The sequence below is a fragment of the Eurytemora carolleeae genome, unplaced genomic scaffold, assembly GCF_000591075.1.
Source record: "Eurytemora carolleeae unplaced genomic scaffold, Eaff_2.0 scaffold1165, whole genome shotgun sequence".
NCBI lineage: Eukaryota > Metazoa > Arthropoda > Copepoda > Calanoida > Temoridae > Eurytemora > Eurytemora carolleeae.
Window position 1 is genome coordinate 8,214 of NW_019397067.1, and position 26,591 is coordinate 34,804.

A 26,591-nucleotide genomic window follows, 5' to 3' on the forward strand; every position below is an offset into this window, starting at 1 on the left:
TCCCTTCCCATAATACCTCTAGAGTCCAGACAATCCCTTCCCAGAATACCTCTATTGTCCAGACAATCCCTTCCCATAATACCTCTAGAGCCCAGACAATCCCTTCCCATAATACCTCTAGAGTCTAGAATGTCCCTTGCCATAATACCTTTAGAGTATAGAAATCCCTTCCCATACCTCTAAAGTCCAGACAATCCCTTCCCATAATACATCTATAGTCTAGACAATCCCTTCCCATAATACCTCTAGAGTCTAGACAATTCCTTTCAATAATACCTCTATAGTCTAGACAATTCCTTACCATAATACCTCTAGATTCTAGAGTATCCCTTCCCATAATATCTCTAGAACCTAGACAATTCCTTCCAATAATACCCCTAGAGTCTAGAATGTTCCTTCCTATAATTCCTTTAGAGTCCAGACAATGCCTTTCCATAATACATCTACATAGTCTAGACAATCCCTCCCCATAATACCTCTAGAGTCTTGATTATCCCTTCCCATAATACCTCTAGAGTCTAGACAATCCCGTCCCATAATACCTCTAGAGTCCAGACAATCCCTTCCCATAATACCTTTAGAGTCTAGACTATCCCTTCCCATAATACCTCTAGTGTCTAGACAATTCCTTCACAAAATACTTCTAGAGTCTAGACTGTCCCTTCCCATAATACCTTTAGAGTCTAGAAATCCCTTCACATAATACCTCTAGAGTCTAGAGTCTAGAGTCTAGAATGTTCCTTCCTATAATTCCTTTAGAGTCCAGACAATGCCTTTCCATAATACATCTACATAGTCTAGACAATCCCTCCCCATAATACCTCTAGAGTCTAGACTATCCCTTCCCATAATACCTCTAGAGTCTAGACAATCCCGTCCCATAATACCTCAAGAGTCCAGACAATCCCTTCCCATAATACCTTTAGAGTCTAAACTATCCCTTTCCATAATACCTCTAGAGTCTAGAAATCCCTTCCCATAATACCTCTAGAGTCCAGACAATCCCTTCTCATAATACCTCTAGAGTCTAGACAATCCCTTCCCATAATACCTCTAGATTCTATACTATTCCTTCCCATAATACCTCTAGATTCTAGACTATCCCTTCCCATAATACCTCTAGGTTCTAGACTATCCTTTCCCATAATACCTCTAGAGCCTAGAGTCCAACTTCCAGACGAATCATTAATTAAAATCTAAAAGCTTTGTTGATTCAATCATTTTTCTTTTAATCATTAATGTTTCAGATAAAATGTAATCAAGAGATTTAAAGGGAAGAATCGCAATTTATTTAAGGATGTATTGGGGTCAAATTCGGGAAAATATTTTTTAAATTTTTTTATTCGTTCCTGGATAAATTATTGCATATAACCTTTTTTTATATTGATGCTTGAGTCGACACATTTGCTATTTGTTTTCCTTGAAGATGAAACGAAGAATTGGAATATCATTAGGTTGGGTTCTCCTTCAGACCAGTCTTAGTCTAGTACTTACAGGTACAGGTACAGGTACAGGTACAGGTACAGGTACAGGTACAGGTACAGGTACAGGTACAGGTACAGGTACAGGTACAGGTACAGGTACAGGTACAGGTACAGAATATCCCATGTTTAGGAAATGCAAGTAAATGTCTGGACCGAACTCCCAACGGAACACTAGAAAAGGTAAAATGTAATTCTCTAAGTTTACGAGGATGAGGGGAAAAAACTGAATTTTAAATTTCTAAACATGAAACTTGAATTAAATAAAGACAATTATCAATAAATTAAATATTACATTACAATGGGGTAACTTGATTTAAATTTCTGCGTTTTCATTTATTGATATGGCTTCCAACTTTCTTTAGTCAATTTCCCATTCAAAATCATACGAGAAATGTTTAATAAACTGAGGTTTTGCCTCAAACTCAAATTTTCTAATTACTTTATCTTCCCAACCTGATGGTATAAATCATCAATATTTCAAACTTAGTTTTTTCTTGATCAAACAGAATTCAAAGGTCTACTACAATAGTTTGAGGCAAAAACTCAGTTTCTTTAAAGTGATATTTCGAAAAGAAAATTTTGTAATTGTAATAAAATCTTCTAATAAGATAACGATCAATATCGAATTTATTTAAGACTTATAGCCATCTTCCCTTTTAATTCTTCGTGATCACTCTCTTTAAAGGGGCTGTAAGCGTAATTTCAAGTGACCCTCAAAGATGGCAACGCCCGATTTGCAACGATACCCTTGAAACCTTTGCCTGATTTAGTATGAATTAAATATTCATGTTTTTGTTTAAACTGTTTTATTTAAACTTGTGGTTATTCTGAATATGCAACTTGTGCATCTATTTTTTATAAGAAACAGTTAAGAAATTATCAGAATTAAACACTTTTTAAGTCAGAAAAATTATTTTCCTCTTTTTTTGTTTCAACTTCACCGTTGTTAATTAGGCGTCTGCATCATTTTTTCTCTACAAATGTTAGTAGAAATGAAATTGAATAAAACGAACAAAAAAAGATAAAAAAAATACTGTTTAAAAAAATTGTATAGAAGCAAGTTGAATATTTTTCACTCATCTCATTACTTACTGTTAAAAAACTCCAGGGAATAATTTTAACAGAAAACCTAAAATGTTGAAATATATTTTCTAACGTTGAATACAATCAGCTGTATATTACTCACGAACATCAAGGGTTTTCCGTCTATTTTTCTTCAATAAATATCCATTTTTAAGCCAATTTAAGAATTTAAGAATTTTTTTAAATGCAATATTTACGTTCAGAAATGTTACCATTTGGCGATAATACGATTTACTTCTTCGGTTAATTATTTTACATTGTGGATTAATAATTTAACATTTTGAGATATATATTTCACAATTTGGGAGAATTTTTATATAAATATTTTACATTTTGCGATGTTGAATTAACATTTTTAGTCTGAAAGCATCTCTAAACCACTTACTTAACGAACCAGGTGTAACACGTGTTTTAAATTAACTACAAATTAAACTTTTCCTTAAAGGGAGTGTTCGCGATAAATTATATACATAGTACATACAAACTGAGACATCTGGAAGCCAACGTTTTCGGCGTTTTAAGTGCATTGTATACAAAGAAATATTAAAAATTAACTACTTACGAATCCGTCGAAAAATAATCGGTGACTATAGGTTGTAATATCTGAATGATTTGTTAGAAATTAAATTGATTTTTTACGATCAGAGTCTAATATTTGCAACTTTCTGAATTTGTATGGAAGCTACGTTCTTCAGTATAAGTAGTTTTTAAAAACTAGTAATAAAAGGTAAAATTCACAAACTAAAAAAAGATTTTGTGAAAAAAAAAAACCTTTTTTTGTAATATAGAATTAAATTTGACTTTGTTCAAATTAAATTTTTTAATTAGAAATGTAGCTAATGAATTTGTAATCAATAATGATATACTGACTTATATCGGATAAAATGCCGAATGGCGCATTATAGTTTACAAAAATCTCACAATTATGGAGAGGATTCAAATATTTGGTGTATACAACTGTTTTGGGAGAAATCTATTTATGTATACTGAACATCAATTGGCCTAGCAGTTAAATGTTTCAAATAAACCTGAGTCACAGAGTGTTGTAACGATAACAGATTAAAGACTTCATAAAGACATCTTTTATTCCGTTTATGGTTATGAACTATAGATATATTTCAGGTTAACAAAAGAAGAAAAAAATATGAGTAATAAGGAATCTGAATATAGATCCAGGTAGTTAAAGATGATAATGTTGATGATGGTATTAATGATAATAACGATGGCATGAATGATAAATAATAATGATGATAATATTGAAGATGAAATTAATGATAATCATAATGATGATGATGATGATGATGATGATGATGATGATGATGATGATGATGATGATGATGATGATGATGATGATGATTATCTAGATGGAATGATGATAAAGATCATGTATTTTCAGATTGCTTGGAAGAGCATCTGGAGATGAGCCAAAAAGATTTTCAAATTTTCTACTCGTCAGTGAAAATACAGATTCAAGGTAATTTTAATTTTTGTAAATTAAAGTTTCCTAATTTTTTATTTTCTTCCAGGCTACACACTGATCCTGCCTCTGCAGGATCTTTCCAACTACTAGGAGATGTTCTCACCAGGTACATTTAATTAAACAAAAAAGGAAAACGATCCAAAAATAAGATCGTTTCAACACGTTCTTTTTTTGATCGTTTATCGATCATTTTTTGCAATCTAAAAACGAACCAACTAGGTTCATAATCTCTTCAATATAGACATACTTATAAAAAGTCTAAGTATTCAAAACTATATTCAATTTTTGGCGGCAGAATTTATGGTTCGGACCATTTAGGATCCAGTTTTTTTTGTAAACAATCCATTGCAAACAATACAACAAATAGGGTCAGAGGGAAATAGGATATGGATAAAGTGGTTCAATACAAAAAATGTTTGTCAAACATATATATATATATATGTCATATGTCAATGCACATTGTCTGTTATGGATTATTTTCAGTCTTATTTAGATATGTCATTCAAAATCCGTCGAAAATAGCGTAATTGAGACTTCGAATACTTAACAATTTTTGACACATAGCCCAACAAAAAAATATTAAAGAGCAAGTACGAAAGTTCTACATTTAAAGGATAAAAATTGGTTCTGACTCACTGGACCTTTAACCTGGACCTGTACTTGACCGTGAACCCTGTTATTGGTAACACTGAGAAATTAACTCCTTGATGAAATTGTTCATGATTCACATTCGGTTCCATCAGCAGAATTTACGCCTTTAATAATGACAATCTGACAGATGGAATTAAAACGTCTATGTCGAATGGAATGAGTAAAATACTATACAGTGTATCCTATTCCTTGTATATTTGAGTATTTATGTTTGTTGGTTGGTTAATTTCTTTAAAAAGTCAAACCCGATTAGGCCCATTTTTAACCCGATTAGGCCCATTTTTAACCCGATTAGGCCCATTTTTAACCCGATTAGGCCCATTTTTTGTGGACAATCACATGATCAGCCATGGTAAAAAATATTGGCTGAAAAGATTTGAAAATCCTTTTTTAAAAGCAAGAAAATCTGGAATAATCTTTTTGTGTGATTAGAGATGGGCGCTTTCGGCTTTTTGAAATTAATTCGTGCATTGTTGATTAACGTTAGTTTATTTTCAGTCGTTTGGTAAAATTTGAATTTGTTCGTTTATTTTTCATCTATTTCTATGGGTTCTTAACTATACGTCCGTTCAGTAACATAGTTCATTCAGTAAAATCGTTTAAATTCACAAAAACGTTTGTTCAACAAATTCGTTCGTTCATTCGTTAAAGGTCTGACTTATCAAAAATAATTTTAATCAATCGTTTTTTTATTTCTCTGAACAATTAAATTTTTCGTTCATCGTTCATTATTTTTTTTTACTACGCCATCCTCTACGAAAATTTCGTTTGTTTGGCAATATTTCATTCTGAACGAAAACAATGCCCACCTCTATGTGTGATAAATTCATTATAAAAAAAGATAATAATTACAAGAAAAAGAGTCGCACAGTGCCCCAATTTTCTAATATTTCATCAGCTGAAGAACTGGAAAGTATAATTCTTCCAGAAAAGGCGGGAAAAGTTTCAAAACAAATTCAAACTTAAGATTGTAAATAAAACTTTACAAGTTTTTCCAAGCTAGATGTTTTCTTCTGTCTAGGTTCAGTGATCACTGTACAAATACAATAACAGAAACCAGTTCTATACATAAACAAGAAATTCAGGTAATTTCATCCTTTAATTAACAGATTTTTATGTTCCGATTCACAACTTTTATGTTCCGATTCACAATTTTTAGGTTCCGATTCACAACTTTTATGGTCCGATTCAAAACTTTTATGTTCCGATTCACACCTTTTATGTTCCGATTTACTGTTTTGTATCGGGCGTGTGACTCTTTAAATGGAGGGATTCATTAGAATTCATTGTTTGAATCAATTGATTGCTTTGTTTTTCTTTATTTATTCTTGCTTTATTCATTTTATTGTTTTTTCTTCAATAACTAACTAATTAGTTTTATTCATTAGTCCCATTGGTCCTTTTTTCCAATTTATACAGAGCCTTCATTTTCTTTATAAATCCTTTCATGTTTTCTTTCATTCAAGTTTTTTAATCCTTCAATTAATTCCTACTTTTTGTTCATTAGTTCTCATCCATTAATTAAGTTTTTACAGTTTTTCCTTAAAGGGACTGCACACATAATTTCAAGTGTCCTTTAATTATATTAATATAGAGTGGCATATCTGAAAAAATGAAAAACAGCGATTTTGTTTTATTATTTCCATACTGCAGGTGTACTTCATCATATTTGTGCTATATAACCTATTGGGCCCTGGAACATCATTTTATTAATATTTAAAAGAAAACCAAATTATGAAATTGGCTGGTTTCATAATTGACCAATGATCATTTCACATAGACTGTATGCCTTCCACATGAAAACGATGATTTTCCGTTATAACTATAAATCAAATGATGTTTTTTATTCACCTAATTCATTAAAAAGTTTATTTAACAGCTTTAAAAAATTTGAAATTAAAATGAATAGTCTAGGTAACATACTTTATTAATGTACTCTACTGCTTATAATTTGTGAACATTTACATGATTTATACACTTGAACTCCCTTTCAGGCTGAAAGGAGCTGACAAAATTCATACCGAGGGATTGTCTAAATTCCACTCTAATATATATTTTATTCTCTTTGACTGTAGGATATTAGATATTCTTATTCATGAGGCTTTAAATTGAATAATTGGTACCGTTGTGAATCGGAAATGTAGGGTCACATGCAATTACATCTACAGTCCCGTTGAGCGCAAAGCAATTTTTAATTGTGATTATTTCCTCAATTTTTTCATGGATTTATGAATCAGGTTCTCTGGACTGCTCCTTCCGAAGGGAATGGTTGTATCAGTTTTAAGGCCATGGTTGTAGTCAACAGGTGACACAAAACAGCATGCAGCAGGTTCACAACACAAAACAGCATGCAGCAGGTTCACAACACAAAACAGCATGCAGCAGGTTCACAACACAAAACAGCTTGCAGCAGGTTCACAACACAAAACAGCTTGCAGCAGGTTCACAACACAAAAGCATGCAGCAGGTTCACAACACAAAACAGCATGCAGCAGGTTTACAACACAAAACAGCATGCAGCAGGTTTACAACACAAAACAGCTTGCAGCAGGTTCACAACACAAAACAGCTTGCGCAGCAGGTTTACAACACAAAACAGTATACAGCAGGTTTACAACACAAAACAGCATGCAGCAGGTTTACAACACAAAACAGCATGCATCAGGTTTACAACACAAAACAGCATGCAGCATTCAGGGTTACCCACAAAAAAAATGGATTTTAGATACGACTTTATGAAATCATTTAATTTCATACATGCATGGTAAACATTTTCTTCTTTCTTTTTAATTCTTTAAAGTAATGTTGAAAATATATAAAAGGCAAAAGAACTAAATTCAAACATTAGATCATATATAAAGAGCTTTATACAGTCATTAAAGTGACTTTCTAAGGCAGCTAGGACAAGTTGTATAGTATTCATAATAATACATAATACAGACTAAAGACGGTAAAATATGACAGTAAATTAAATAAATCATCTCCTATAACTATGGGAGATGATGGTGCCAATATTATATTACATATTTCATTTCCTTGAATGAGTTTCAGAAACAGAGCAACTAATTAATTTATAGAGGGGGGGGGGGAGGATATTGAACCAATTTGGTCCAAAAACAGTGAAATAATTGCCGCCTTCATTTTTTCTTTTTATTACAAAATGTCACTAGAGATATAAATATAAATTTTGTAATTAGTAATTACTAATTCTTATATATAAATAATACATTTTTTTTCCAAAATTTTCAAGCCACATTTTCCGAAATATGTCAGTCACGAATTACCAAATCTCTGGAGCCATTTCATGATATAAAGAAAGATAGAAGACGACCATCATTCTATTGTTTTCTGGTTACCACTGTATGATAATTGTTTAGAACTACCTGGTCAATGGATAATGGCGGACTAAATCTTGAAGTTTGTGAAAAACTAAATGAAGAAGAAGAAGAAAATTTCATCCTAGGCAAATGTTTTATAATCTTAAATGTAATAAAACAAGACATTCTTATTATATGTACGGCTGGACAGAATGGGATTAGAATACTTTCTTTTTAAGTTTAAAGTTTAATTTTTAATACAATACCATACAGATAAGCCATCTTATATTATATAATCTAATAATTTTAGTATACAATAATGAGAAAAGTATGGTGGAAGAAGCCATTTTGATCTTATTAGTAGTCCAATTGCATTAAATATATTCTATATAAAGCTATACATAATTAGATATATACAACACATGCATAAGACAAGGATATAGAGAGTGGGGGGGGGGGGTATTAGAGATCTAGGTTCTAACCGGAATATAAAAATGAGGGAATACAAGAAAAAGTGTGACTTATCTTTGTGAGAAAATAATAATCTTTATATGTATATTTTGCTTGTTTTAATGTCCGTTTGTATCCAATCAACGTCAAAACAGCTGAACCGACCCAAATTTCGTGTGGGACCTAACATGACCCAAGGGAAGGTTTATGGAATATCAAAGTTGGGGGGGACAAATCTTGGAAAATAGTTGTAATTTTTTTTTTTTGAAAATGCACCAATTCGAAAAGATAAATCCGCCAAAATTGGAAAATTATTTAAAATGGCCGACTTCCAGAGCAACAGTTAAAAGCTAAAAAAAATTATAGGAAAAGGGACGCGAAGCGCTCTAAATGCATAGTTCAGATAAATATGAAATACTGAGTCCGCTACATGCAATTTTTTTCATATTTTAGTCTATGTCACCCCCAGGCTACACATGAGTGTCCTCAACCAATTTCAGCCCAATCTATCCCATCTATTTTTCACATATTAAATTGTCCCATGAAACTAAATTCAAGAGGAGAATGTCACGTATTTAAAAATAGATTTATTATAAAATTCTTAAGATGACTGCTGCGCGTGTTCCGAGGCAAAATATGAAGTAATGTTCGAGGTCAGTATTAATTACTAACTATCAACCCGAATTTGGGATCAAAGGAATTGATCGAGTCTAATTTTGTAATCCTTATATCTTTTCAACCCAGTGTCGTAGAGCTTAGACATTTTAAACCATGCCTTCTGTGAGATCAAATGATCAAAGTTCGAAATATCAAAGGTTTACACCTTCTGGTTGTAAAGATATATTAATTAGAAAATTTTAGTTTGTGGTAATGACAATTCCTTTTTCTCAGATCATGTTACTACGACCGGCTTGATTTTTAGGACCCTTTCAAAGCAAAATATTTGCATGGCAAATATTTTCAATAACTATATTATATTTGAACAATTATACACTGTACGCACAGTAAATCAAACAAACAAAAAATCCAGCTAAATCATCCTTATTTTAAACTGAAAGGGAGTGTTCGCGAAAAATGAAAGGGGGTATAGACTTACGGCGATAAATAATCGCTTTTGATCGCTACTAATCTTTCTTCTATCTGTTGCGTCTAAAATGAGAAAATTGTTAAAAATGTCTCATACCGAAGAACGCAGATTCCTTACAAATTCAGAAAGTTGCAACATACGACTCGGATCGTAACAAAATCAATTTAATTCCAAACAAAGCATTCAGATATTACAACTTATAGTCATCGATTATTTTTCGACACATTTGTATATAGTTATTATTTCATAATATTTTTTACTTTCTATGATCCGAGAGGGACTTTTGAAAACATTCATTCCTGATTCGAGGAATTTAATAATGAAGACGACATTTTCCATATTTTCCGGGAAAAAACACAAAATAAAAAATATTATGAGATATCTACTTTATACAAATGCGTCGAAAAATAATCGATGACTATAGGATTTAATATCTAAATTATTTGTTTGATATTAATTTGATTTTTTTACGATCTAAGTCGTATATTCCGTAAGCCTATACCCCCTTTCATTTTTCGCGAACACTCCCTTTAAGAGATGCCCATCTCAATTAAAAACGCAAGAGACTAAGCTCTTAAAATTGCGACCTTAGTGAAGACTGAAGCAATAATTAAAAACATTTAGGGTTTGTGGTCCAAGGAAACACATCCTAAAGATTTCCCGCTCTCTGAGTGGCTACTCCATTTTTCTGACGTCATTGGGGCTTCTCATAGTATAGATTACAGGATGGGGATAAGTATATAAACTATAACCATCTCTGTTTACATGCTAAAGTGTTCTTTATTGTCTTAGGGACGGTAGCATAGATAGATCGATAGATAGATAGATAGATAGATAGATAGATAGATAGATATATAGATAGATAGATAGATAGATAGATAGATATATATATAGATAGATAGGTGGGTAGGAAAGATAGATAGATTGATATTAAAGTTTTCTAATGAAAAGTTTTAAACTCTATTTTGTACAGAGTGCAATTTAGTGAAATACATTTCTCAGCCAAATAAATTTCATTGAACTTAATATATGGTATCTAAATTTCTCACTGTATCGTATCCAAAATTCTCAATATATGGTATCCAAAATTCTCAATATATGGTATTCAAAATTCTCAATATATGGTATCCAAAATTCTCAATTTATCGATTCTAATATTCTCAATATATCGTTTCTAAGAATTTCAATATATCGTTTCTAAGATTTTTTAATATATCGTTTCTAAAATTTTCAATATATCGTATCTAATATTCTCAATATATCGTTTCTAAAATTCTTAATATATCGTTTCTAATATTATCAATATATCGTTTCTAATATATTCTCAATATATCGTTTCTAAAATTCTCAATATATCGTTTCTAAGATTTTCAATATATCGTTTCTAAAATTCTCATTTATCGTATCCAACATGTTTAATTTCTGTAAATGTTGCAGGGTGTGGGAGGCTGGTGGTTTGGCAAGTAAAGGACTCACCCAAGTTGCAAAATGGGGATCTCCTAGAGTTCTTGAGAGTGAACTAAAGGCTAAAAGTTCTCATATAAGGTCAGTTAATATTTACTGATGTATGCTACTGTACTGTACTGTACCGTACTGTACTGTACTGTACTGTACTGTACTGTACTGTACTGTACTGTACTGTACTGTACTGTACTGTACTGTACTGTACTGTACTAACTGTACTGTACTGCACTGTACTGTAATGTACTGTACTGTACTGTACTGTACTGTACAAGCAAGGTCGTATAAAGTTCTTGTATGCTGGAATTCCAAAACTAATGATAAAATAACCACGATATTGCTTAGTTTATTGGATCTCTCTGTATGAATCTTCAGGTTTGCACAATAAACATTAATACCAGAGATAAAAACAGGGACAAAATAATAAATTTAATCTAATGGTCGTTTCTGAGTTGTCTTATTTCCCTTATATTTTATATATTATTCTCACACTATTTTTATGAGATAATACAGGGTAGCTCAAAAAACATGAAAAATCTTCTTTGATTTCCAATAGTGGATTAATCACAGAGAGAGCATGAAAAAATACTGTACTTTTTATGAGCCTTTCAAAATGTGATATTCCTGCTTTAAATCTTTAATGACGATACAGTAAACACAGCACAGCGGACAGTTTTAAGAAAATGGGGACAAATTTCTCAAAATATTCGTCAATTTTGTTCAAGAAAAATTTCATGTAGTACAAAGGCAATGTAAAAATTGTTACATATGTCTATATTCATTTGGGACACCCTAAAGTATATAATAAGACTTCTGTACAAAGATATGTAACATAGATTTATAGAAAGAAAGTGAAAAGTATACGCAAAATGAAATACAACGCACAAATTTAGCTCAAATATTTTTGCCAACAATGTACGAACAAAATTAGATTTTTTAAGGCCTTTTTTATTCGAGCTGTGAAAAAGATTGATGAAGTCGATTAGTGCGTTTAAAGAAGTCAGATCAAATATCGATTGTAAACTGACAAATCTGTTCTATTTAATCATGAACAAAATATTCACTATTTAGAATATCTCCGTATAATGTTAAGTAAAATGATTGTTTACAAATACTTTCAAATCAAATCAAGGGAATTTTTTCAACGATAGTTTGGCCTCACAATTATTTAGATGTTACATGCGTAGACACAGTTGAACTTCTTCTCTTTTCCTTGACCTGAAGTTTTAACTTAAACTTCTAACTATTCCTTAAATCTGGTCCAGTGGATGTATAAAGATTTAAGTGGATTTAAATCATTAACAAATTTTTTTTTTTTTTTCAGAACGATAATAAAATCGCGTGGTCTCTGGTTCCCGAATGTAAACGGAAAAACGTTCGCAATTCTTAGAACAGACTCTAGAAATCATCTAGTTAGCCTAGGTAAATGCAAACTCTAGAAACCATCTTGTTAGCCTAGGTAAATGCAAACTCTAGAAACCATCTTGTTAGCCTGTAGGTAAATACAAACTCTAGAAACCATCTAGTTAGCCTAGGTAAATATCGACTCTAGAAACCATCTTGTTAACCTAGGTAAATACAGACTCTAGAAACCATCTTATTAGCCTAGGTAAATACAGACTCTAGAAAAATGGAATAAGACAACATTTTTACTTTAATGTGTTAATATGATCAAACCTTATCAAACAATGGCCTCCTTTCGATCATATCATCGAGGTTTAATCATTCATTTTTTATCCTGATTTAAAATATTTTTTTTGTGTTTCATGCGTTCCAGCAGAATTCATGTAACAAAGTCAAAGGGAATGGAAAAGGACAGCAAATATGTACCAATGGCTTTTTGCAGTATATAATTTTTCTCGAGAAATTTTTGGTGCTGGAAACTAGCAATTTTTTCACAACAATTTTATAATGTGATTTTTCCATCAATCAATGTTAGTTAATAACAAAGTATTTCTTCAGTTAGTATGTTGGGCCCCTCTCCAGACTGGATTGTAGGAGTTTCAGCACTAGAGATGTGTCAAATCAACTGTACATGGATAGATAATAAGGTATGTACATGTATATATTATAAGGTATGTACTATGTACATGGATAGATAATAAGGTATCTACATGGATGTATGATAAGGTATCTACATGGATAGATAATAAGGTATGTACATGGATGTATGATAAGGTATGTACATGGATGTATGATAAGGTATGTACATGGATAGATAATAAGGTATGTACATGGATGTATGATAAGGTATGTACATGGATAGATAATAAGGTATGTACATGGATGTATGATAAGGTATGTACATGGATAGATAATAAGGTATGTACATGGATGTATGATAAGGTATGTACATGGATAGATAATAAGGTATGTACATGGATGTATGATAAGGTATGTACATGGATAGATAATAAGGTATGTACATGGATGTATGATAAGGTATGTACATGGATAGATAATAAGGTATGTACATGGATGTATGATAAGGTATGTACATGGATAGATAATAAGGTATGTACATGGATGTATGATAAGGTATGTACATGGATNTAACCTCCTCAGGGAACCAAAGGGTTTCCTCAAATATCCGATTATTTCAGATTATGTTAACCTCCTCAGGGAACCAAAGGGTTTCCTCAAATATCCGATTATTTCAGATTATGTTAACTTCCTCAGGGAACCAAAGGGTTTCCTCAAATATCCGATTATTTCAGATTATGTTAACCTCCTCAGGGATCCAAAGGGTTTCCTCAAATAATTTTAGACAATTTGGTCCAGCCGTTTGTCCAGCTATAGGAAAGCTTTCAATTACATATATATATACATGAGCGAGGAGCTTTATTTTATAGAATAGCTTTTATAGAATAGATAGATAATAAGGTACAGAGCTGTACCATGATAGAAAATTAGGTATATAACTGTACATGAATTTATAATAAAGTACATAGCTGTACATAAATAGATAATAATGTATATATTGTACAATGTACATGGATAGATAATATGGTACATTAATGTTTAACAGTTCACTGTTATTTATGATTAACTTGTAAGCTGTGCGATGTGATAGCCGGACATTGTTCATCAAAATGTATTGTACATTTATTTAAAGGGACTGTAAGTGTAAATTCTAGTGATTGTCCATAAAAAATAGCAATTCTTGATTTTCAATGGTACCCTCAAAATATTTTTCTATTAAAGGGAGTGTTCGCGAAAAATGAAAGGGGGTATAGGCTTAATGCGATAAAAAATCGCTTTTGATCGCTACTAATCTTACTTCTATCTGTTGCGTCTATATGGAGAAAATTGTTAAAAACGACTCACACCGAAGAACGTAGTGTTCATACAAATTCAGAAAGATGCAACATTCAACTCGGATCGTAAAAAAATCTATTTAATTCCCAACAAATTATCCAGATATTACAAACAATAGTCATCGATTATTTTTCGACGCATTCGTAAATAGTTGATATTTCATAATATTTTGTATTTTTCATGATTTGAGAGTTACATTTTTTCCTGTTTCGAGGATTTTTGATAATGAAGACGACATTTTCATATTTTCCAGGAATGTTCGAAAATCCAGCGCCAGCGAAAATTAATCTAAAAAAACAAAATCAAAAATATTATGAAATATTAACTATATATGAATGCGTCGAAAAATAACCGATTACTATTGTTTGTANAAACAGGGGAAGGGGTAATATGAATATACATGGTTGAAGAAAGAAGATTTGACATGTTTCAATTAGTTTTTTTGGTAGTAAAAATGAAAAAAAAACTGTCATTACTTGATATTTATCTATCTTATAATATATTAATGGTTGAGCTGAACCAACATTATGCTTGTATTATGACTCTTTTGTGATTTTATAGAATTAATACTTGATAACATGACTGTTTTATGCTTCTATTATTTCTTATTACATCTGTTTATGATTCTGAAACTACTCTTATATATTTATTTTGTATCGTTATCTTTATAATGAAAATATTAATATTTTAGATCATGGGGAGCCAGACACTCACAGTAGGTAGGAATTTTTACAGTATTATTGGGGCATTACTGGGACTACTTTGTGACCTCGAAGCTCCTCTTGTTTTGATTTTACGCAGAAATCTAAAGAAAACAAATTTAACCAGTAACATATTAGAAATTCATGTTTCTTTTTCTCAATAGCTCTTTAATAAGAGAAGTTATGATTGTAAACATATAACACAAAATCGTACATGCAATTCACTTTAGTTAGGCGTGATATAGATTAGTTAGGCGTGATATATACTTGGATGGGTGACTGTTTAAAGTTTTAAAGTCTACAAGGACTGTTTTTATATGCTTTGGACTAATTGTAAAAAATGAAGAGTACCAGATGAATTGTAAAAATGAAGAGTACCAGATGAATTGTAAAAAATGAAGAGTACCAGATGAATTTGCAAATTTACATTTTCTTTTTCCCCTAAACCTCACATTTTCTAAATTAATACTGAGGAATGAAGATTGCATTTAGAGTTGCGTATAAAAAAATCATATTAATTTAAAACGTACATTTATAAAAATAATAACTTTCAAATGACTGTTATAGGGAGTGTTCGCGAAAAATGAAAGGGGGTATAGGCGTACGTACGGCGAAAATAAGCGCTTTTGGTCACTACTAATCTTACTTCTATCTGTTGTCTCTATAAAGAGAAAATTGTTAAAACAACTCATGCTGAAGAACGTAGCATCCATACAATTTCAGAAATTTGCAAAATTCAACTCGTAAAAAAATCAGTTTAATTCTAAACAAACCATTCAGATATTACAAACAATAGTCATCGATTATTTTTGGACGCATTCGTCGTATATAGTTAATATTTCATAATATTTTTGATTTTTTAAAAAATAATATTTCACTGGTGCTGGATTTTCGAACATTCCTGCAGAAAATATGAAAATGTCGTAATCATTATCAAAAATCCTCGAAACATGAAAAAATGTCTTCAAAAGTAACTCTCATCATAAAAAATGAAAAATATTATGTAATGTTAACTATATACGAATGCGTCGAAAAATGATCGATGATTATTTGTTGTAATATCTGAATGATTTGTTTGGAATTAAAATGATTTTTTTACGATCCGAGTTAAATGTTGCAACTTTCTGATTTTGTAAGGACTCTACGTTCTTCAGCATAAGTCTTTATTAACAGTTTTCTCATAAACGCAACAGATAGAAGTAAGATTAGTAGCGATCAAAAGCGATTATTTTTGCCGTAAGTTTATATCCCCTTTCATTTTTCGCGAACACTCCCTTTAAAGAAACCTTTCATGATTTGTTTTTAAAATAGTTTTGATGATANGTGAAGGCAGATAACAATTTAAAAAGAAATTATAACACGATGTACGATTTATAGCAAATATAATTTGGAAACCCAAATTATAGAAATCCAAGCCTAACTATCTAACGACCAAATTTTTTAAAAACTGCTTCTCTAAATTATTTGTTTAGTATTCTGGTAGGAAAGGATCAATTTGAGTTTAATGTTTAGTTTTTCTTCATCAGAATATATTTTCTTTTGTCTAAGAAAAGTTAGTTTGTTTGTGTTGAGCATATTGATGGAAGAATGGACATTGGTTGGAAACACGTGGTGGAATAATAAACTTACTTAACAGCTCATGATCATTTAAGGGGACTGTGTTTCAAATAAAAGAATTGTTTCCATGAAAGGGAAGGTTTCTCTCATAGATTTGATTCCCCCCCCCCAAAAAAAAAGGATTGAGCCTAAATGAAGGATGGTTTTTTTACAAGAGATTGTTTAATCCATGGAGTTTCTAGAAATATGTTGTTCTTGATCATATAATTAAAGAAATATTGCCCTGTCCCAAAACTTCATAAAGTCTAGAATTAATGAATGAATTTAACAAAAATAAATATGTTCAATCAAGATAAGCAAATTTTTTTTAAATTGTCGTTTGTTTTAAAAATTTACCCCTAATCTTGGAATTTTGAAACGGTTTTCGTTATTTTTAATTTGTTTCGGAAGGGGGGGGGGAATGTGGAAACCCTTCTTTCGTATATTTGCATGGAAGAAAAAAATAAAGTAAAATTGAATTAAAAGAAAGTAACACCCAGGGAAATCTTTTTAATCCATTCTAAAAAACTAATTAAAGGGGACAAAAGCTCCACCCTCCCCCCCCCCCTTCCTCAAGCCTACTCTGAGGTGAACCACAATCTGATATTATAATTCTTTAAGAGAGATTTTACAGAACTTTAATTGAAATGCAGAAAATTTTCCCGTTGAAGCTAAGGATAGAATTTCCTCGAATTCAAATCTCTTCAGAAATTTGGATTTTCAAAATTGCAAATATTCTGGATTGTAGGAGCAGCTAAAGTAGCAGAGACTCTAGGAGCAGCTCCAGTAATGAACAGCTAGCATAGCAGAGACTCTAGGAGCAGCTCCGGTAATGAACAGCTAGCATAGCTGAGACTCTTGGAGCAACTCCGGTAATAAAGGAAGCAGAATGGAATGTAGTGGTAGCATTTCATATTGTAGGAGCAGCGGAGACTCTGGAATAAGCCAGAGTAATAGCTAAGATAGTACTGTAAGAAATACTGAACATGGAGCAGCTAAACAAGATATTGAGTTGGAGAAGCTGCCTAGATAGCTACGAAACTTGGAGTAGCTAAACGAGATATTGAGGTTGAGGAAGCTGCTCAGACAGACACTGCACTGGAACAGCTGAACCACGGTTTCTCAGATACTATAGAGAGCTAATTCAACAAGAATAATTTTAAACAGATGTATTAGACAAATAAATTGAAAACATGATAAATCCCATTCATTCATACTCTGAGATATATATATAGAGAACATTAAGTGGATTTATACAACAAAGTACGTGGACCTAGAGAGGGAGCAAATTATTGATCTCGAAATCCTTAAAATTTGTATATGTAAATTGTAATCGATTGTATACCTTTAATCATTACAATCTGTTTATAATTATATTGTAGTCTTGCTGGATGTGAGGTTGGGCCCTGGAGTCCCTGGTCTGGTTGCTCTGTAACCTGTGGGAAGGGAATATCAAGTAGACAAAGAAACTATGCTGATATTTTCAGGTTAATAAGAGACCGAATTTAATGTATTGGACAGGTCACTAAACTACCTACCACCGGTTCAAATCTTGAATCACCGATTCAAATCCTCATTAATTTAAAACTTTAAATCGGGGATTCAAATTTGAACTGTGGTACAGGTAGTTCAGAACCCAGCTCAAATTTATTAGATTCGGTCTCTGATATAAAAAATGTCTACCAAATTGGTGCCAACTATCAAACCCTGTAATAAGACCATTACGTTGAGGGATGGATTTCAGAAACCCTTCATTTTAAAAGTGCCTTTGCAGTAGATAAAATTACGACTATCTTTTTTCTTTTAAGAAGTTGAAAACAATTTTCAGTTCGAAAGTTTAGAAATGAAATGATTAGTATTTGTTTAGTGCTCGACAAAAGAGCTGTAATGAACAGCTGATACAAAGAGAAATGTGCTCTTCTGAAGTATCTCAATGTGACGGTAAATTGTAATTAATAAGTTTCATAACATCTCTCAGAACTTTTACTTTTCAAGACGTACTCAAGAGATTATAAAACTTTGACTTATAGTCCTAGAAAAACTTTTTCAAACAAGGATCATATTTAATTTCTTTATAATTATTCATAATACATTTTCGTCTTAAAAGTGTCGCAACGTGCCTCAGATTGTATTTCACTTAGATTTTCTTCAGTTGTCATGTATATATCAATACAAAGAACACTACTTTTGATTTCAATTTTTGATTTCTACCAATCTTTTAAACAGCATCGATACACCACTGCAATCTTCCCAGACAGAGGCTACGTTTGTTGCAAAAACGTGCTGGGTCAACTCTACACTTAGTAGCCTAACTGGACAGTATGACTGAATGCATATACAGTACGTGTTGTACCGGCACAGATCATGCAACTTTTAGACTGGGGTGACACGTAAATAATGGAAACAAAGAGAAGCTATCAATTACCAGCTTCCCTTAGTTTAATTATTAATTTGTAATTTGAAAAAAGCGTGTTAGAAATATTAACTTAAATAGGAAAAGTCTTCATTGATATAAACATCGACCACTGTAAATAATGCCGCGTCTGATTTCTAAAATATGTTTTATAGGAGACAGTAACTTCTACTCGAGTGCTCCAGTGGACTGGATACCAGATGATATGTGTGGAACTACGGAGTGGAGCGGCTGGTCAGAGTGCTCAGCTACTTGTGGTCTAGGCTTCAGGTTAAACAATATATAATCTATAATATTTATTTTGCTTGTTCTTCTGTTCTTTTTTGTATTCTATTTTGTAACCGATAAACGTCAAAACAGCTAAACCGATCGGAACCAAATTTTTTATGGGACCTCACATGGTCTCAGGGAAGGTTTAAAGATGCTCAGAATTACAAAAAGTTGCCTTCAAAATTTGATTTTCGTAAAATTTTAAAGAAAGTGTTGAAATTATACTTGTTTATAGCCCAACTTTCCAAGGCCAACTCATTTAAAAAATCAGACCGCAAACTATTTAGGGAGTAGGAAGGATTGAAAAATTACAAGAAAGGGTCGGAAAAAAATGTAAAAAAATAGTTTTCTTGTTTTTAACAAATATTACATTTTTCTGTAAGTCCAGTTTTCAAGAACTTTTCAAAAATGTACTTTTTAGATCTGTAGCTTTAGTCACAACAAAGTTATGGACTATTTCAGATTTTAACACAGACCGGAATTTTAACTACCCTGTATTTAAAAAAAAATTTAAATCCTTGAGATGTCTTAAAAGACAAAAGATTTCATTGTTTTTTTTATATTTTTAAAGGGACTATTCCTGACAATTTGGACGAATCATCCAAATTGCTGTACTCGAAGGAATTAGGATGGTTTAGCCAGCCTCAGAGTTGGTGTCAAAAATGACACTGCTAGGGCAAAAAAAAAGAGGCAGGGGGGCCTCGACCATGGACTGTTAATACCAGAAATATTATTAATAAATACAAGAAGATTCTTCATTTAGGAATTATTTAGGATCTTGGCAACAAGATGCCGTATTTAATACCAGTAATGTTTAGGATCCGGACCAGAAGATTCTCCATCTAATACCAGTAATGTTTAGGATCCGGACCAGAAGATTCTCTATCTAATACCAGTAATGTTTAGGATCCGGACCAGAAGATTCTCTATCTAATGCCAGTAATGTTTAGGATCCGGACCAGAAGATTCTTTAACCGGATGGGGAGGAAGCAGTGTCCTCATGTAGAAACTGTTATGAAAGAGGTTCTCTTATACTTCATGATAATAAACCCAACCAAAACCAAACTAACCAGTCTAAACCAAACCAAACAAAAGCAAAACTTATCAATTTAAACCAAACCAAACAAATCCTAACTATAGCCCCAAACTAAAATAAACCAAACCAAACCAAATTAACCTACACTAAACTAAAAAACCCCAATTTTAGCAAACCAAACCATACCTTGCCAAGCCAAACCAAATTAAACCCAACAACACAAATAAACCAAAATTAAATCTAGATATTCAACCAAACCTTTAGCCTAAGTTAACCAAACCAAACCAAATCAAACATTATCTAATCAAGCAACTTATCAATCTAAACTTAGCAAAGCCAATTCAACCCCCTTAAAACCATTCTACCTAACTTAATTACGATCAAACAAAACATATACCGAACCCCAAAACAAGGCAAAACGCTCCTAACCTAAAAGTGAAAAATTGACCTATCCAAAACCAGAAAAAAAATATCAAATCTGTTTAAATATTTACTTTAAAGGAATAATACACCGAAGCAAAACTGTGAAGAATTCATTATAAATACAAAAAAAAAAATCTATATATAGGAAAATATGAAGGGTTGGCGTAAAAATAAACACAATTCCAGCTCTCTTCCCCTAAATGTTGAATTTGTAACTTTTACTTTTTAGTGTAGAGGGTTGCGCTCGTTAGAAGTAATGATTTGGATATACTAATGCTTGTTTTACAGGAGTGTGGAGGGAGTCAGAATGAATGTCTGGCCGGTCAGATCGAGTGGATTGACCCGTCCTGTGCTGTTACAGAGTGGAGCCTTTGGTCACCCTGTAGTGTCAGCTGTGGCAGTGGTATTAAGGTAAATACAGGGTTACCAACAATGGATGAGACTAACCCTGTTTCTGTAGAAGGCAGTTTCAAAGTGGATTTTTGGTTTCTGTCGTCTTCAAATCAAATCAGACCAATACCCTACAATTAACGGAAGACGACAAAAACTAAAATCCGGGAAATCTTTGCAAAATAAACCACGATTGGTTGGTTAAGAAGTATCTATGAAAATGTGGATTATTAGATACCCTATTTTTAACCAAAAGACTATTTGATTTTGCCTTCTACCATTTAAAAAAAAAAAATATATGAGAATTTGTTGCGTTTCTTAAATCCGTAACCAACCCCTGTAAGACCCCTCCCCCCATTTTTTTTGTTTGAAACAGTTTTAACAAGGATTTTATCCTCAGAATTCATTTTCTTAAATCTTTCAACTTCAAACTATGTCAATTAAAAAAATTAAATGATTTAATTTTTCAAAAATTACGAACACTCTCCAAAAATTGTTCAATTAAACATACAAAAAAACATCATGGAATACTTTTTTGACTTTTAAAAATCAACAATCCCTAACTAAGGGATGTAGATTTTTCAATTTTTTCGAAACATGTCGACCCACTGAATATTGACCAGTTGCAGTTGTTTTTTCGAAATTGTGAAAATTGGTTGATCTGGGGCCAAAAAACAAACAAATTATTTTTGGAGGACTTTGGCAAATTTCCGTTTAAAAGTCTGTTTTTTCCTTTAACTTATTTATTCTTTTACCGATTTTTATGATTTTAGGACGATTTTTCGGTATTCAATATCGACATATTTTGAAAAAAAAAATTGCTTGCACAAATGATTTAGTATTTACAAAAGTTCATAGAAACTTTAAAGACACGTGCTGAGAGGATCTGAACATTTTCTATCTAAAAAGTGTCAAATGGTCCCACCCTTATATTATTTGCAGCTACAATGACCCATAAAGAATGTGGATAAAAAAAATGACGGTGTAGTTCTTTTCAAACTGCAAGTAGTTGATAGATGGCAGTAATTTATCAATAACGGTATATTCAGCAAATCGTACCTTCTATCAAAGTATAAACTGTTAGAATTGTATACATGCCAGATTCACAACAGTACCCTTTAAACCTTTAAAGGGAGTGTTCGCGAAAAATGAAAGGGGGTATAGGCTTAATGCGATAAAAAAGCGCTTTTGATCGCTACTAATCTTACTTCTATCTGTTGCGTCTATAAGGAGAACGACTAATAGCGAAGAACGCAGTGTCCATGTAAATTTAGAAAGATGCAACATACGACTTAGACCGTAAAAAAATCTATTTAATTTCGAACAAATCATTCAGATATTACAACTTTAGTCATCGATTATCTTTCGCCACATTTGTATATAGTTGATTTTGAAAAATATATTATGAAAACAGATAGAAGTAAGATTAGTAGCAATCAAACGCGCTTTTTTATCGCATTAAGCCTATACCCCCTTTCATTTTTCACGAACACTCCCTTTAACCGATCAAGGATGACGGAGAATTCCGTTTATAATATATAAATCTAGATAAAAATTTAAGGGACGAATACGAAAGTGATTTTGTTTTCTTCTTTATAAAACTCAAGGAATTGAGTCTTTGCCACAAACTCTGATTTTATAATTCCTATCTTTGCAATCCAATGTCGTAGACCTTAGATATTTCAAATTATGATTTCTGTTAGATCAAATAATCTAAGTTTAAAATATCAAAAGTTTACATGATTAGTTATGAAAGATATAGGGATTAGAAAAATTTGAATTAACTAGAAATTCAAGGCGCTTCGCCCCTTCTTTCTAGGCTTTTAGGGCGCTTCAAGCCCATCTTCTATTTAAATTGTGAACATGCTCTTTTTGTTTACATTTATAACCCCGTTTCTGTAAAAGGCAGATTCAAAAAATTCTTCGTGGAGTTTTGGTTTCTGTCGTCTTCAAATTAAATGAGACCAATACCCTACAATTACCAGAAGACGACAAAAGCTAAAATCCCGGAACTCTTTGCAGAAGGAGGTGAGGAAGGCCAGCCACAACAATTTCTCGTCCGAGCCACATTTTCCTCATTTTCTCGTCCGAGCCAGCTCGGAACCCTCGTCCTTCGATTACTTTGTGTAAAAAGTTTCCAATTCTTGAAGATAAAACAATTTTTTAAAAATCTGGCCACGTTAGGGCATAAGATATGGATGGACTAAAGTATTGCAATGATTTTATCATGTTGGTATCTTGAAACTCATGCGAATCATGTCAAACTTTATTTAGGAAAAACAATTAAATCTCTTCTGTCTCCGTAATGGCTAACCTTCGTGATATAAAATAAATAGCAAAATATTCGTCATACCTCTGCCTATAATTTTCCCCATGGAACCACCAGGAAAAATTCTATGGTTTTTACTATAGTTAACAAAAAAGATTGAAGTTCTATAAACTTGGAATTATTTGCGGCATTCTACACCAGGAATATCTGAAAATGCGCGGAAAAAGGTGAACATTTTTGAAGACATTAAACTTGAAATCTTTAATTCAATTGAAACTTTTTTTTTCGATTTACAAAAATTTGATATTTCATTTATGCCCTAACGTCGCTTGATTCTTAAAAAATAGTTTTATCTGGAAAGATTAGACACTTAAAAAAATAATATTGAAAGGACGAGGATTTTGAGGTGGTTCGGACGAAAAAATGAGGAGAATGTGGCTCGGACGAGAAATTGTTGTGGTTGGCCTTCCTTCCCTCGCAGAAGAAACCAAGACTGGTTGGTTAAGCTAGAAGTATCTATATGAAAATGTGGATTATTACAGTCCCTATTTTTAACCGAATGACTATTTGATTTTGCCTTCTGCCATTTATTTCTAAAAAAATATACAATAATTTGTTGCGTTCCTTAAACTCATAACCAATCCCTATAAAACCCCTCCCCCCCCCTTTTTGTTTGAAACAGTTTAACAAGGATTTTATCCTCAGAATTCATTTTCTTAAATCTTTCAACTTCAAACTATGTCAATTAAAAAAATTCAATGATTTAATTTTCTTACTTCTCTCTTATAGATATTCATAACCTGGGGACAATATGAAATAGTTTTCAAAAATTACCAACACACTGCAAAAAATTGTTCAATTAAACATACAAAAATACATTATGAAATATTTTTTGATTGTATTAAAAATGGGCCGGCACAAGCACTTTTAAAAATCAAGAATCACTAAGGAAGGGATGTCGATTTTTCAAATTTTTCGAAACATTTCGAAATTTGCGCATTTAACCACTGAATATTGCCCAGTTGATTTTTTCTGAATTGTGAAAATTGGTTAATCTGGGGCCAAAAAACAAATTTTTTTTAAGACTTTGGCAAATTTCTGTTTTTTAAGCCTTTAACTTATTTTTTTCTACCGATTTTTATGATTTTAACATTTTTAAATTAAGTGTTTCAAGACAGATTTTTGGTACCCATATCGACACATTTTGAAGAAAAAAAGATTTGCTTGTACTTATGATTTAGTATTTACAAAATTTTACATTTTTTACATTTTTTTTTAAAAAGTGTCAAATGGTCCCACCCTTATATTATTTGCAGCTACAATGACCCATAAAGAATGTGGATAAAAAAATGACTGTATAGTTCTTTTTAAAGAAAATCCACGAAATTTTTTGTAAAAATCCGCGAATTATTTTTGTTTTGTTTTACGATGTACACAAAGAAAACATGTTCACAATAAATTTAGAAGATGGGCGCGAAGCGCCCTCTAAGGCTAGTTTATATATAGATGGCAAAGTCCCAATTCATTTACCAATTGTTTACATTATTTATGTACAAGGTCCGGACTCGACTGTACAAGGTGACCCGTGAGGATCAGCTGAGAGCTGGCTGTGCTGTACAACTCATGCAGAAGGGTACGTGCTCCAGGAAAAGAGAGGTAATTTCATCAGAGCTGCATCCGTGTATCTTTATATAGAAGTATTCTTTTTTGTCTGTTTGTTTGGATCACAACTCATGAACCCCTGGTCCGAATTGTCTAACATTTTTATTGGGAAACTCTGTAAAACAAAGGAAATGTTTTTAGCCTGGTTGAAAATTCTAATATAGTGAAAACTCTAGGAAAAGCTGGGTTCCCAAACTCAGGAACCCATTGACCGATTTGTCTCAAATTTAGATTAAGGAACTCGGGCGAGCAACATGTTTGGGGTATTAAGTTAAGTGGGTCGACTTTAATGGCGAAAATTTAGTTTCCGGTAAAATCGTTCAATTGCAAGTAAACGGAGGGAGTAACAGGGTTCCTAAGCTAATCTATAATTAAGTAACTAAATACCTGATTAAAATTATGATTGTCTAGTCCAGATGTATCTCGCAAACCTCATGTCACAGGCCTTAGATAAATCAATAGAGAAAATTTAATAAAAGTAAAGGAATTGAGTCTTTGCAAAAAACTCTGATTTTATAATTCCTTTATCTTTGCAACCCAATGTCGCACACCTTGGATATTTCAAACTATGAATTCTGTTAGGTCAAAAAATATTACAGACAAAAGTTATGCCTTTGAATAATCCAATAAACAGAGACAAACGACCCCATTAACTTGATAATTGATTTAATAAGTTACTAAGTGCAATATTGGCTTTGTAACAACATCAAGTACACACAAGTATTGCTGTACTGTTGTCTTCCTATTCCACAGTGTTCTGGTTATCACTGTAGGATTCCGAGACACCCTGACTTGAAGACAAAATACAGGGTGTCCCAATTCATTGAGGACTTTTATATTGTCTTCCATCCATGTGACCTTTTTTCATGAACACAATTATTGTAGTATTCCAGTTTAAACATCTAATATCGAAAACGACTGGTCTTGATATTTCCAAAATGTGGTCTACCATTTTTGTATCTTCAAAATTGACGGAGATATTGGAAAATTTGTACAAAGGAACTGAGTTTTTGCCACAAATTATGATTTTACAATCGCCATATCTTTTCAACCGGATGGTGCAAACCTTTGATATTTCAAACTATCATTATTTGAACTAAAATGATTCATAGTTTGAAATATCTAAGGTCTCCGACATTCAAATGTAAAGATATAGGGATAAGAAAATCAGAGTTTGTAACAAAAACTCAATTCCTTTGAATTTATTTAATAAATCAAAATTGTCTTAATAAATGATATTTTCGTCAATTTTTAAGTTACAAGAAAGGTAGACCACTTTATAAAAGGCCCGTCAGACATACAGCCTCGTTTTTTTACTTTCTTCGCCATGCATTAAATATCAGAAATCAAAGACGACTTTCAAGTCGTCTCTCAATTCACATGTTTATTGGGACACCCTGTATTTCTAAAAAGAGAAACAGTAATGAGAGGACTAAAGTTGATCCTTATGATATATCATGTTAATTAGAGAAAAGTTTAAAAACTATTTTCTAATTTTTA

The 26,591-nt window shown here is 32.1% G+C and overlaps 1 protein-coding gene across 1 annotated transcript in view; it reads left to right on the forward strand.

Moving 5' to 3' along the window:
- The first annotated feature begins 3,711 nt into the window (after nucleotides 1–3,711).
- LOC111711556 (spondin-1) overlaps nucleotides 3,712–26,591 on the forward strand; it is a 36,611-nt gene continuing 13,731 nt past the window's right edge. Inside the window, exons 1-18 of the mRNA XM_023485942.1 lie at nucleotides 3,712–3,743; nucleotides 3,949–4,041; nucleotides 4,094–4,153; nucleotides 5,720–5,783; nucleotides 6,936–7,003; nucleotides 8,076–8,161; nucleotides 9,072–9,118; nucleotides 10,177–10,277; nucleotides 10,990–11,097; nucleotides 12,338–12,435; nucleotides 12,976–13,074; nucleotides 15,023–15,050; nucleotides 18,011–18,115; nucleotides 18,496–18,569; nucleotides 19,197–19,311; nucleotides 20,262–20,334; nucleotides 21,059–21,181; nucleotides 24,987–25,085. Coding sequence (XP_023341710.1) covers nucleotides 3,712–3,743; nucleotides 3,949–4,041; nucleotides 4,094–4,153; nucleotides 5,720–5,783; nucleotides 6,936–7,003; nucleotides 8,076–8,161; nucleotides 9,072–9,118; nucleotides 10,177–10,277; nucleotides 10,990–11,097; nucleotides 12,338–12,435; nucleotides 12,976–13,074; nucleotides 15,023–15,050; nucleotides 18,011–18,115; nucleotides 18,496–18,569; nucleotides 19,197–19,311; nucleotides 20,262–20,334; nucleotides 21,059–21,181; nucleotides 24,987–25,085 — 1,473 coding nt within the window. The remainder of the gene's footprint in view (nucleotides 3,744–3,948; nucleotides 4,042–4,093; nucleotides 4,154–5,719; nucleotides 5,784–6,935; nucleotides 7,004–8,075; nucleotides 8,162–9,071; nucleotides 9,119–10,176; nucleotides 10,278–10,989; nucleotides 11,098–12,337; nucleotides 12,436–12,975; nucleotides 13,075–15,022; nucleotides 15,051–18,010; nucleotides 18,116–18,495; nucleotides 18,570–19,196; nucleotides 19,312–20,261; nucleotides 20,335–21,058; nucleotides 21,182–24,986; nucleotides 25,086–26,591) is intronic.